Source organism: Dipodomys ordii, unplaced genomic scaffold (assembly GCF_000151885.1).
Source record: "Dipodomys ordii isolate 6190 unplaced genomic scaffold, Dord_2.0 Scaffold5, whole genome shotgun sequence".
Taxonomy (NCBI): domain Eukaryota; kingdom Metazoa; phylum Chordata; class Mammalia; order Rodentia; family Heteromyidae; genus Dipodomys; species Dipodomys ordii.
Genome location: NW_012267221.1, coordinates 13,804,589 through 13,816,959, shown reverse-complemented (window position 1 = coordinate 13,816,959; position 12,371 = coordinate 13,804,589). Strand labels below are relative to the sequence as shown.

The following is a 12,371-nucleotide window of genomic DNA, read 5'->3' as shown; positions in this document are numbered from 1 at the left end:
TGTAACCCCTCTGAACAGTATTTTTACAATAATATATATATGGAAGAAAAAGAAAGAAAGAAAGAAAAATAAATAAATAAATATATGGAAGAAAAATATAGAGAGACTGGGGCAAACTGCAAAGACATAAAGTTCTTCTAACTAAACCTAGGAGGTCATAGGAGTGCCTGAACTGTTATTTAAGTGAATTCAAACAGCATTGAGTCATTAAACACTATTTACCTAAAAGTCCAAATTTCAAATTTAACTGTAAAATTCTCACTTCATGAAAATAAATCATTGTCATGTATATTCTAGGGATCCCATGTCACTAAAAATACCAAACAAGTATAACTCCCATGAGTACTTGATTTGAAAGGGGAATTGTTCTGATTTTTGGGAATAGTAACAGGAGATTTGGCTATTGTCTTAATCCAAATAATATGACAAAAGCAAAAGGAATGTTTCCTTTAATTCTGCTTTCTGTTCTCTCCAACCAATCTCCTCTACAGTTCGCTTAACATTAAAATGATAGGATTATGATTACTGTTATCCCAATAACTTATTGAAAGGCTGATTTGCAAAATAAAATAACAAAGAATGTGGACTGAAAAACTGCATTTTTTATCCAAATATTTTCCCCCAGTAAATAAAAGAACACTCTCTCATTAAGCACTTAAAATATGTGTTTTTATGCTTGCTAAAACAATCTGTAAGTAAAATTGAAATGGAGATCTAGGGCACATTAAGTAGTATATCTTCAACAGTAAGATACTTCATTAGCTTATAAAAATATGCCTAAATTATTTAAGTATCTTTAACATCTTGATGATAAATGAACTTTTCTGAGCTTCTAATCTCCATTTTCTTGTCAGGCTGGAGCGAAGAATCCTACCGTTCGGCTATTTATTATTGACACTACTTACCCTCAGCATGTGGGTCCCATAGAAGTGCCAATTCCAGCAATGATAGCCTCAAGGTAATTAATCTCAGATTGCTTGCCATTTTTAAACTGAATTTTAGCACTTCCAAATTGTTTAATCAGAGTTTAAGCTGCTTTTCTGTTGAGTTTATGATGTGGATGCTATAACCAAAACTGAAATGATCATATAGAGTATATACAAGTTGGAAAATCACAAACAAGTTTCTTAAATTGATTTTTTAAGTAGTACTTTTACATCTATAAAGGTGACCACCATGTGCACCACTAAGAACAGCTTTCCTCAGCTGGACACATGGAAAGCTGACAGGTTACAAATTGATGTTTGCCCTTGGATTGTAATATTCAATTCTGCCTATATTCCTTCAACCAGTTTTACAGGTCTATGAGCCTCCTAAGTTTCTGATAAGCAAGAACAGATAAGCCAAACTCCTTCAAATACTAGCGCTTTTTAACTAGGAAACAATCCTTCAATTACCTGATTGTAGAATCATTTAGCTTTGACTTTGAGTCTTAAAATCTTTCTTAAAATGTGAAAATCCAGACATGGAGGAAAAACTCAAGTATAAAATGATTTCATTAAATGAAAGAATGCTCTGGTATTTAGTGAGCAGATCTAGGAACATCCAGGGAAAGCTTTATCTTCCTTATTTACTGAGTAACTGTTCCATAAAATATATTTTTAGAAAACATAAATCAAGAAATGGTTTTTACATGATGTAGGCTTCTGGTTTTTACTCTTTTCTCTGATCTATTTGCAGTGATTATTATTTCAGTTGGCTCACATGGGTAACTGATGAACGAGTCTGTTTGCAGTGGCTGAAAAGAGTCCAGAATGTCTCTGTCTTGTCTGTATGTGATTTTAGAGAAGACTGGCATTCATGGGATTGTCCAAAGGTAAGATCTATTAAAGCCACTACTGTGTATTTCCAAAGATGAACATACAATAGTAGATACTGATCTATAGTTAATGTTATATTATAAAAATCAGAATTGCTCCAGTCAACTGCATTTGCTTTGCAAAAATGTATTCTGTATTCCCATGTTCCTCACTTTTATTGAATCGATAGGTACCTGCTTTCTTGAATAAGCATTAAGAATTACTATGTGAATGGAGAGAAAGAATAAATGTAACAATGTGTCAATCTGGAAGGTCATCCATCCTCTTGACCTTGTAGATTAGCTATCAACAAAAGCAAAATCTGAAGATAACAACAAAAATAAAATCTTGTAAAAAATAGATGTGTTCCACATAGGGAATCAGAGAGAAATACAAATGGGATATATTCCATTCAAGGTCAAACTTAAAGAAAGAAAATTACAAAGGAAATGGATATTTTTTAAGTGAGATAAATGTTCTCATTTTATGTCATAAGTGGATGACATGACATGAAATGTCAAATCAAAGTGTTCGAGTATCCACTTCTCATAGAAGGCCATATCTTGAACTAATATTTGGAGAGAGAGAGAGCAACCTTCAAAATTTTGGCAGATTTACTATTTTTTTTTTAAATTTTCATTGTTCACACTCGAACTTAAGCAGAAAAATAACATGATCAGGAAACTACTTCACCAACCTAAAAGCTTCATAATATGGCTTTTCTTCCCCACTCATAATAGATTAAGAAATGGAAAATGTTTTTTTAAATATAGAAATTCTATGGGCTCATTTCATAAGACTTCTAATAATGAAGACTGTTTCATCAACCCAAATGCAGAATAAATCTATTTAAAATAAGAAAAGAAACAGAACACCCAAATAAATGACTAAGTTCCATCTAGAAATTAGCACATTTTGTTTTATAAGGAAAAAGTCAAATGGCTTTATTTGAAGATACATCAGAACCACATAGTAATATTATTTAGTCTAAAAATATTTTAAGTCATTGCTGTGCCTGAAAAATGTTTGACTGATTTTGATGGAATATGATAGAAGTTTATTTTTATCTTATTTATATTTGTCTTTAATATAATATAGTCAAATAAAGATAGATTTATTAATTAAGTTAGTTATTAGAAACCATTGATCTGATTAGTAGCTTTGGATAAGTACATCTTTAATAATTTTACTAAATATAGGTATTAAGAAGTATTTACTTAATTTTATTATCTTGAAAAATATGAAATTTATCCCTTAGGTATAAGGTTTAACTAATAAAAGTTGACTGATAAACTATGATTGCTTTGGAATATGAAATTCTAATTTATCAAAATTTGAGATAACTTTAAACTAACTAAATATTTAAGATATTCATTCAAAGAGATATGCAAGTCGCTGGAATATAAACTTTATAGCTAGAAGAATTATTATGTTATAAATATTACATTAATTATCTTACAGTTTCTCAGGAAATTTTGTTTCAAAACAGTCTTTTTGGGAAACATATTTTCAGACTTGAGAACATCAGTGCTAAAATTTCCAACAACTATGCTCATGACAGAGAAATGCTTTGAAAACCAATAATACTTAAGGTTAAGTAGCTCATCAATCTTTGACTCATGTTTGAGAGTCATCACCAAAACAAAAAGGGAGAAGCAAATGACAATATTTGCTTGCAATATAATTATACTGGTAAGATTTACTAACAGATTTATAACTTGAGGAACTGAAATATTTTGTATCATTCTTCCTCCTCTGATAAGAGTATTGAAATTAATTTTATCTTCACAGCTAATAATGAGAAGTTTTACGATATATACATATATATACATATGTATATGTCTGTATGTTTTGCCTTACTTGTTCTCTTGGCCTGTTCCTATAAGAGAAAATCCAGTGTGTTCTTGAAATTATTTTTGCCATCCCTTTACTTAGCATATAAAAATGTCTTATTTGCCAATTTAATATATTTACAAGGTAGGCTAACTACTTAAACAACTACCTCTAATAATTCAGTGTATTAATACAGTAGATACTTATTGAACATTCATAGATCCACCGAACAGTGTGTGGAAGTAAGCCCAGTATGGTGAGGGGTGGGAAGGATACTCTGCTGCATACAGCCATTCAGAAAGTGAGGGGAAGGCCCATCTGCTATCTTCTTCCATGATTTTCAGTACTATTCCAAATTATTCAAACCTGAGCATTCACATTCAACCCTAGGGTGGAAAAAAGAATGGAGGATAATGCATAAAAGGTTTTATGGCCTGAGTCCAGAAGTAGCCTGAGTCATTTCTGCTCACATACCATTGGCTAGAACTTATCACATGACCACATCCAAGTGAAAGGAAAGCTGGGAAATATAGTTCAGAGACATGGTTTTCTGATTATCTTTCTTCTAGACACCACTCTCTATTTACTGTCTTAGGTGATTATTTTAAAATCCATACTACAGACTTCGGTTACTACTTGACAGCAATTTTAATTTATTTCAGATGATTTGAACTTGGAAATATCCATACTTTAACTTTTTTATTCCATCATCCCTACTGGGATCTTCACTTGACCCTTCATCATTCCTTCCCCACACATTGCAATAACCTTCCATTTGGTCCCTCTGCTTCTTTCCATCTAACCCAACTTTAATCTATTCTTTTTCTTTTTCCAGTTTCTAAATTTGAAGTATCTTAAGGGATTTATCTACAGAAGTCCAAATATCTTAGCATAACATTAAAGTTTCTACAAAATGTGTCTCCTCTCTCATCTAACTCTTGTGTATCACATTTCACTCAGCCACAGCAAAGCATGTTTATATACTAAAGTTTTCTGATTGTTAGGGAAGTAATTCTGCTCAGGTCTTATTTCTATATTTGTCTAGAAAATCATATTCAGGGGCTCAGAAGGTGGCTCAGTGGTAGAGTGCTTGCCTTGCATGCCTGAGGCCCTGGGTTCGATCCCCAGCACCACATAAGCAAAAAGAAAAAAATCCAGAAGTGGCTCTGTGGTTCAAGTGGTAGAGTGCTAGCCTTGAGCTGAAGAGCTGAGGAACAGCACCCAGGCCCAGAGTTCAGGCCCCACAACTGGACCCCCCCAAAGAAAATCATATTCAACCTTTTAGGATAGCTAAATACATCTTCAGTAAATGATACTATTATGCTAAAATATAAAACAAAGTAAGATAGAGTATGATTGTCTTATATTTATTTTCAATTTCTAGTTACTTCCAAAGTCTGAGGAAAGAAAAAATTAACCTAAATTCTATTAAAAATTCTTTTTTTAATTACCTCATACCAAGTGTCTGCATTACTCAGAGCATCCATGCATTTCCTCATTACAAGGCACTATCTCACAGGAAGTTAACAAGAATTAAAGGTGAAATGCTCCCATCTATTCAGCAACCCTATCGTGTGAGATTTGTAATACAGTCCTCTTAAACTCAAAATTGAAGTTAGTTGACTAACAATAGGAAACTCTGAACAGATTAATGGTTAAATGGCTAACAGGTTAAATGGTTCCAAGTGTCCAAGTTATATCCATGCAAAAGTGTTCTAATTCTGTGATATGACCTTTCATCTTTTAGACCCAGGAGCATATAGAAGAAAGCAGAACTGGATGGGCTGGTGGAGTATGATTTTGCTATATTTTCTTTGTTATATTTAATAACACTTGACAGATCCTCAGTTATAAAGAAACTACTTATTTTCACAGAAAAAATACCAAGGTAATGCAGTGATGTGTAAAGTGATTTATTCTCTCTCTCTCCCTCTCTCTCTTCTCTCTCTCTCTCTCTCTCTCTCTCTCTCTCTCTCTCTCTCTCTCTCTCTGATGTATTTTGGCAGTAATGGGGCTTGAAATCAAGGTCATGAACATTGGAGCCAAGTGCTGTGTCACTTGAGCCATGTTTCCCAATCGTTTTTGCTTTAGTCAAATTTTCAGATAACGCTTGGAGCTAATGATCATTCTATTGGCACCTACCATGCAGCTGTGATTTCAAGCATGTACCACCAAGACAAGCTTGTTTGTTGAGATAGGGTCTCAATAACATTTTGCCTCCACTGGCCTTGGACCACTATTCTCCCTATCTTCATATCTCACTTAGCTGGGATTGCAGGCCACATGAGCTACTATGCCCAGCTGTGCAAACTAGTATCAATTTCTCTTTTTCGAGAAATTTATCAAGAACAAATCATATTCTTTCTATCCTAACCTTGTGTGTCAACTGATTCCCTAATAGCTATATTGAGTAATTATCTCTGAAATAAACACAATAAAGATAATTTCTCAAAAGATAACAGCTAGAACCATTCTCATATTTATCTGATTTGAACCCAGGAAGAACAAAAATATTAGGATTATTGTGATGTTAAAAGAATTCTACCTCTTATTAACTTTTATTGCATTGATGTATGCAAAGTCATTCCAGTTTCTAAGTAATTATTTGCTACCAACTAGGAAAATGTGTGTTGTATTACTTATATCTGGAACTTCTGGATAGGTTATATAGTGATACATGAGAATTTTTGGTATAAAATCACATCTTAGGGAAATATTAATATATCTTTTATTCTACATAAAAGAATATGAAATGAGACATAATCAACTGGACATTATATGAATACTGCCACTTGCCCCAAATGTATGTATGATTGAGTCAGCTAGTGTATGTGTGTGTGTGTGTGTGTGTGTGTGTACATGTATTGATACTGAGGCTTGATCTCAGGGCCAGGACAACACTCCTTAGCTTTGACAATACTCCTTAGCTTTTTTGCTTAAAGCTAATACTCTACCACTTGAGTCATAGCTCTACTTCCAGATTTTCATTGGCTAACTGGAGATAAGAATCTCAAGGACTTTCCTGTCCAGACTAGCTTTGAACCATAATCCTCAGATCTTTGCCTCTTGAGTAGCCACAATCATGAGTCATCTGTGACTGGCTTCAGCTGTTGTTTGGGGTTGCCTGATTGTCTGAGACTTGGACACTGTGCATAATGGAAACCCATAAATCCTGGCTTAACACATTAACTAACCTGATTTTTAAAAAAGCAGTACAACATTCAGAAATCAGTTCCAAGGTGAGAAGTGCTATGAAAATTCAAATTACAAGAGCTAGAGAGAAAGTAAATATGGAAGGGAAAAATCTTTCCATAGTAATCACTGCTATATACTTTTCTTTTTCAGTATTCAGTGTAAGAAAAAGTATTCTCAAATTTTGTTCATTCCTGATCAATCAGAAACTGACCTTCTCAAAAGGTTATTCCCATGTCTATAATGGAAAACATAAAGAAAAAAATAAGCTAATGTATTAATTCACTCCCCATTGTGATGATTTCTAGTAAAGAATGAATAGCTGGAATATGCTTACAAGTGCCAGTTAATTGTGTGCTTATAATGGCCATATAACTTACAACTGGATCTAATACAATATACTATAAATGATGTGATTGTATACAGATCAATACCACTGATTTCAGCAACTTACTTAAGTGTGTGACCTGGGACAGCAAGACAAATGTATTCTGAAAATGTCACAGTCTTCAAAATACTCTGAAATATTTTAGAATGTATCATTTGGCAGTGACTATGTGTAAGCATCTTGAGTACAACATGAGCATGAGACAGTGGCTCACACCTGTAATTATATCTACTTTGGAGTCTGAGATCTAAGGATCAAGGTTCAAAACCAGCCTGGACAGACAAATCTTCCAGACTCATTTCCACTTAACCAGAAAAGATCTTGAACTTGGGGTATTAATCAAATGGCAAAGTGGTAATATATCAGCCAAAAGCAAAAATGCTGACTGAGATCTCGAGGCCCTGAGATCATGTCCCAGTACAGCCTTGCAAACATGAGTGGATGAATAAGTGAATGGATTTCTGTAGAATGCATTTTGAAATACTCCAGTGGAGACATATGGTGTCTTTTGAGAGAAGATTAGGTCCCTTCAAATACGTTTAGTGAATTCATAAGGTTTTTTTTTTAAATCTGGGCTGTGTGATTTTGTTCCAGATCATTTAATATTTGTACTTTTAAAAATTATATTTGGAACAACTTATTTTTCTTAGGAACAAATTTTAATCTCTCAAAATTATCATGCATCTTCTAAGTTCAGATAAGGGATGGTCAAAGTATTTGAAGTGATAGCAAGTATTCTCAAGAGGAAGTTCACTCCCTTGTCTTGTACTTGATTCACAAGTTCTCAATTTAAAAAAAAAATCACCACACATCATACAATGTGGTAAATTTCTTTTTTTCCAAACCCTGCATCATCTCCTCCCTTGCAAAAAATAAAGAATTTAGGTAAAGATGCAGAGATTTAATCCTTTAAATTTAGAGAATAAACACTGAAAACATAATGCTTATTCTATTGTTAAATTAATTAGGTGAAACACCTCATTTTCCTTAGGTTTTATCAAAAGCCTTTGGTTAAAATAACAACCACAACAATAATAATAAAAAACTTATTTGATGTTTGAGAGCTTGTGCTTTTTTAAACCAAATAATGAAATCCATTTTGACATCAGTTTTCTGTCCTTTAACGATGTTAACAAGATATGACTTGGTGGAAAATCATCTTACTTTCCAAGTAAAATATTTTAAATGTCTTTGCACTCACATAAATGAGTAAATTATCAGAAAATCTAAGTATGATGAAGGCACCAGCCAAAGGACCTTGTTAAAGCAGAGATCAGCTTTGTTCTGTGTGCTTATCTAGGTCCAGGTGTGACTTGCTCTGAAGCACTTAACTAAGCATGCATTATGGGCCTAGCTCTGGCCAAACTGAGCGGAAATATTTCACACTCTCTTTACCTCACCCAAGTTACCTGGCTATCTGAAGCAGCTGTCTTTGATGTGGGCAATGAAAGGAGAGAAGATAACACTGGCTTAGCAGAAAGATTCTTCCTGTTTGCCTGTTTCTGATATCTTAGAACATAATACTCTGTCCTGTTAATATTTTATCTTCAATAAAAATGAAATTTAAAGTTTTCACCCAGAACAAAACCTTTTTAAAGTCCCATGAATGTTGCATTTTTCTCTGTTAACCTAAGTAGTTTGTGATTAAACTTGCATTTTAGTGACTAAGGCCATGTAGAAGAGCTTGTCTTTCACACAGAAGATAGAGAGTATTTGTAAGAACATTATCATCATTCTAAATGGAACAATAATATTGTGGAACAAATGTCACCCATAAAATTGCAAGTCCATTTTTTATTCCTAGACTTCTTGGTCCTTAGTTTTACTTGCTTAACCTTACTACATCCTGCCAGAGTTGGTTTACAAAATAATGAAACTTTTGAAAGAAACACATAAGCAGAGAGCCGTTTTCATTATGGGACTTTCTAATTTGTTAAAGGTCCCCTAAAAGAAAAACTTTCAATAAATTAAATTTAGCAGAGATTATTTGAACAAAGACAAATGAATAAGCCATACCACCCTCAGAACCAGCAACAATTCAAAGAACTCCACTCAGGAAGCAAGCACCCAGCTGAACTCAGAAGCAAAGTAGAAAAGTCATTTGAGCTGCAGTTAGGATTCGGCCTACTTGGACACTGTGTGAAGAGTCCAGTTGTCTGACTGGCTGAGACTCAGCTATGCTATATCCCTAAACTAGGCTTTGTGTTTAGGCTGTGCTATCATTGCACAGAGCTCCCACCAGAAGAGAGCCTCAAGCAATGGCTTCTTGCTTTATTTGAATTGAACAACTCACGTGTTAAGACTTAAACACACTGTATTGGTTTTCTGGGCTCTTGTAATACATTTACAAAATAGCAGACATTTCCGGAGTATAGATGTCTGAAATCAAGGTGTTGGCAGGGCCACACTGCCTCTGAAGGCTCCAAGGAAGAACCTTTGCTCACCTCTTCCAGCTTCTGATGGCTCCTAGGAATCTTTAGTGTTCCTTAGTCCTGATTATAGTTCTCTAATACCTGCCTCTGTTTTCATATACTCTCCTCCTGGGTGTCTTTCAGTGGCTGCTTGTATTCACTGTCTTGCGTTTTTGTTTGTCTTTGTTTTGTTTACAGTATTGACATAACTGCAGAATCAATCAGGCACCACATTCTTTAGGCAGATCACTTGAGTCAAGCCTCAAATCCTTTTCCTCTGGTTATTTTTGATATGGATCTCACTTTTGGTCAAGGTTAGCAAAAAACGGCTAAATAGCAATGCTTCTATTTTTGTATTCATGGTATAGCTAGGACAACAGGTGCAAGTCACATTGCTCAGTTTTGATCTGTTGAGCTGGCATCTTGCAGTCTTTTCTTCTCTTTCTTTCTTTCTTTCTCTCTCTTTCTTTCTTTCTTTCTCTTTCTTTCTTTCTTTCTTTCTTTCTTTTCTTTCTTTCTTTCTTTCTTTTGCTTTGGCTGGCCTAGGACAGTGACCCTCCTGATCTTAGCTTCCTTAGTAAGATGGCAAGTATGTAGCACCATACCCAGCTATTGGTTGAAATGGAGTTTCTTGAATATCTTGCCCAGGCTACTTGGATCTGATCATCCCAATCTCTACCCTCCTGAGTGGCTAACAGTGCATCCTTAAGTCACTGGGCCTGGCTGTAGCTTATCCTTTCTAGGTAGACTACACTCATCAGATTTCAAGTTGAGCCTTATCTATTATAATCATACCATCTACTCTTATCCTGATTATATCTGTAAAGACTCTAGTTCCAAAAAGAAGACCATATTCCATGAACTGGACAAGGGGTAAAGTATTATTCAGCCCTCTGCATTTTAATGGCACATGTTCAAAGCCAGCATAGGAGAAATGATGATCAACTTTATCAAAGGGCTTCACATACATGTAGAGCCACTACTCAATATGCCTACAATAATTTCTCCTTTATTTTGATCAGAATTACATCTTAGAGTAGATCTTAGTAGAATAGATGTTTATACTAAAAGATACTATTACATTTTTGCATTGTGTTGTTGTTGCTGACCATTTAATGTCACGTAGAGGAGAATCAACTAGAAAGACCTGGTTTTTAAACTATTATGGAATTTTCTGCTCTGTCTGACTTAGAACATTTAGTAGTTCTTCCCTCATATGATTTTTTTTTACAAATGTGCCATCATTTCGTGAAAAGATGGCATGAAAAAACAAAGTTGGCAAATGTGAAAGGAAAACCATTAACTTTAAAATGAGAGAAACACAATACTATAGGTTGGATTTTGTTATGGGGTACAGAATTGCAGCTGTCAATCACATTCAGGATGTCGAAGTGTGTCTTGTTCAATTCTAAGACTCACTAGAATCACTAGCTCTCCAGTGTAATTATGTGGGTCCCAGCAGGTAGCCAATCAGGGTTCCCTGGCAGATGACAGACTAGAGAAATGAAGTCATTCTGCTTCTTGAGCTCCAATAATAAACCTTCATCATCATGGGTAACATTTTTGCCTCAAGTACAAAGCCCCAGCCTATCATTAAAAACTATGTCTGGCAAGCTCTGATACCTTTATCTTTAAAACGTCTTCATTGCTTTATTGAAGCATTGATACCAGGTGCTTGGCATTAGATGAATCAAAAATTGAAAGGGCTATCTGCTTTAATGAGAGCCATGCTTTGGTCAGATATTCTCATCACCAATATACTTTTGTGATTCCTGAAATTATGTTTCAAACCACACAACCTCAAATATCTGGAAATTAAATCAGATTTAAAGTTGGTAAATCTAAGGGTCTGCATTAGCAACCAGGCAGTAGTTGGATTGTGCAAGTGTTGTCATGTGAAAAATTGGAATTTCAGATGTGAGTGATGGGAGACAGAGCAGCAAGGCACTGTGGATTGTGTAGATACGACCATCCATAGCTTTAAAAAGAAGCTGAGATTTTTCTTTGATTTGCCTTTTGAACATAACCTGTGTGCATTTCTTTCAGTTCTTTGTTTCAACACCAGTTTTCAGCTATGATGCCATTTCATACTACAAAATATTTAGCGACAAGGATGGCTACAAACATATTCACTATATCAAAGACTCTGTGGTACGTTCCTTCCAAGATTTATCTCCTCAGAGATCATTCACTTGAGGTTGCTCAAATAACGCTCAGCTTCACACAACATAATGTTTGTCTTTTTTTAGGAAAATGCTATTCAAATTACAAGTGGCAAGTGGGAGGCCATAAATATATTCAGAGTAACACAGGATTCACTGTAAGTATTGCACGATCCACAAGGCACCATTCAGGTTTTAATTGGCACCAGCCGACGGACATGCAAAAGATACTGTAGCATCTCTGTTAGCTGTTAGCTAAGTAACCAAGCATTCTTGTTACTCTGTTCTTCAGCCAACCATGATTCCATTGCCCATTCTCTACTAATTAACACATGATTTCCTTTAGGAACAAATCTTTAATAGATTCTTAATAAATATTTTACAAAATAGTACAGAAATTTTAAAATAGCAACTGGTTCTAAAGGCAAATGTAAATCCTCAGCACTTGAAGCAACTGGTAAGCTTCAAATTTTCATGGTTGATAGCCCATAGATATGGAGACTCTTTTAGAGCAATTCATCATCATCTAGGTTTAATATTATACCTATAACAGCTCTCCATTATTGAGGTATCACTGAATACCAGA

General features: G+C 34.6%; 1 protein-coding gene across 1 annotated transcript in view; it reads left to right on the top strand.

The window, feature by feature from the left end:
• Fap (fibroblast activation protein, alpha) overlaps positions 1–12,371 on the top strand; it is a 69,358-nt gene that overhangs the window by 24,545 nt on the left and 32,442 nt on the right. The window contains exons 10-14 of the mRNA XM_013027904.1: positions 855–958; positions 1,681–1,816; positions 5,380–5,424; positions 11,670–11,774; positions 11,873–11,943. Coding sequence (XP_012883358.1) covers positions 855–958; positions 1,681–1,816; positions 5,380–5,424; positions 11,670–11,774; positions 11,873–11,943 — 461 coding nt within the window. The remainder of the gene's footprint in view (positions 1–854; positions 959–1,680; positions 1,817–5,379; positions 5,425–11,669; positions 11,775–11,872; positions 11,944–12,371) is intronic.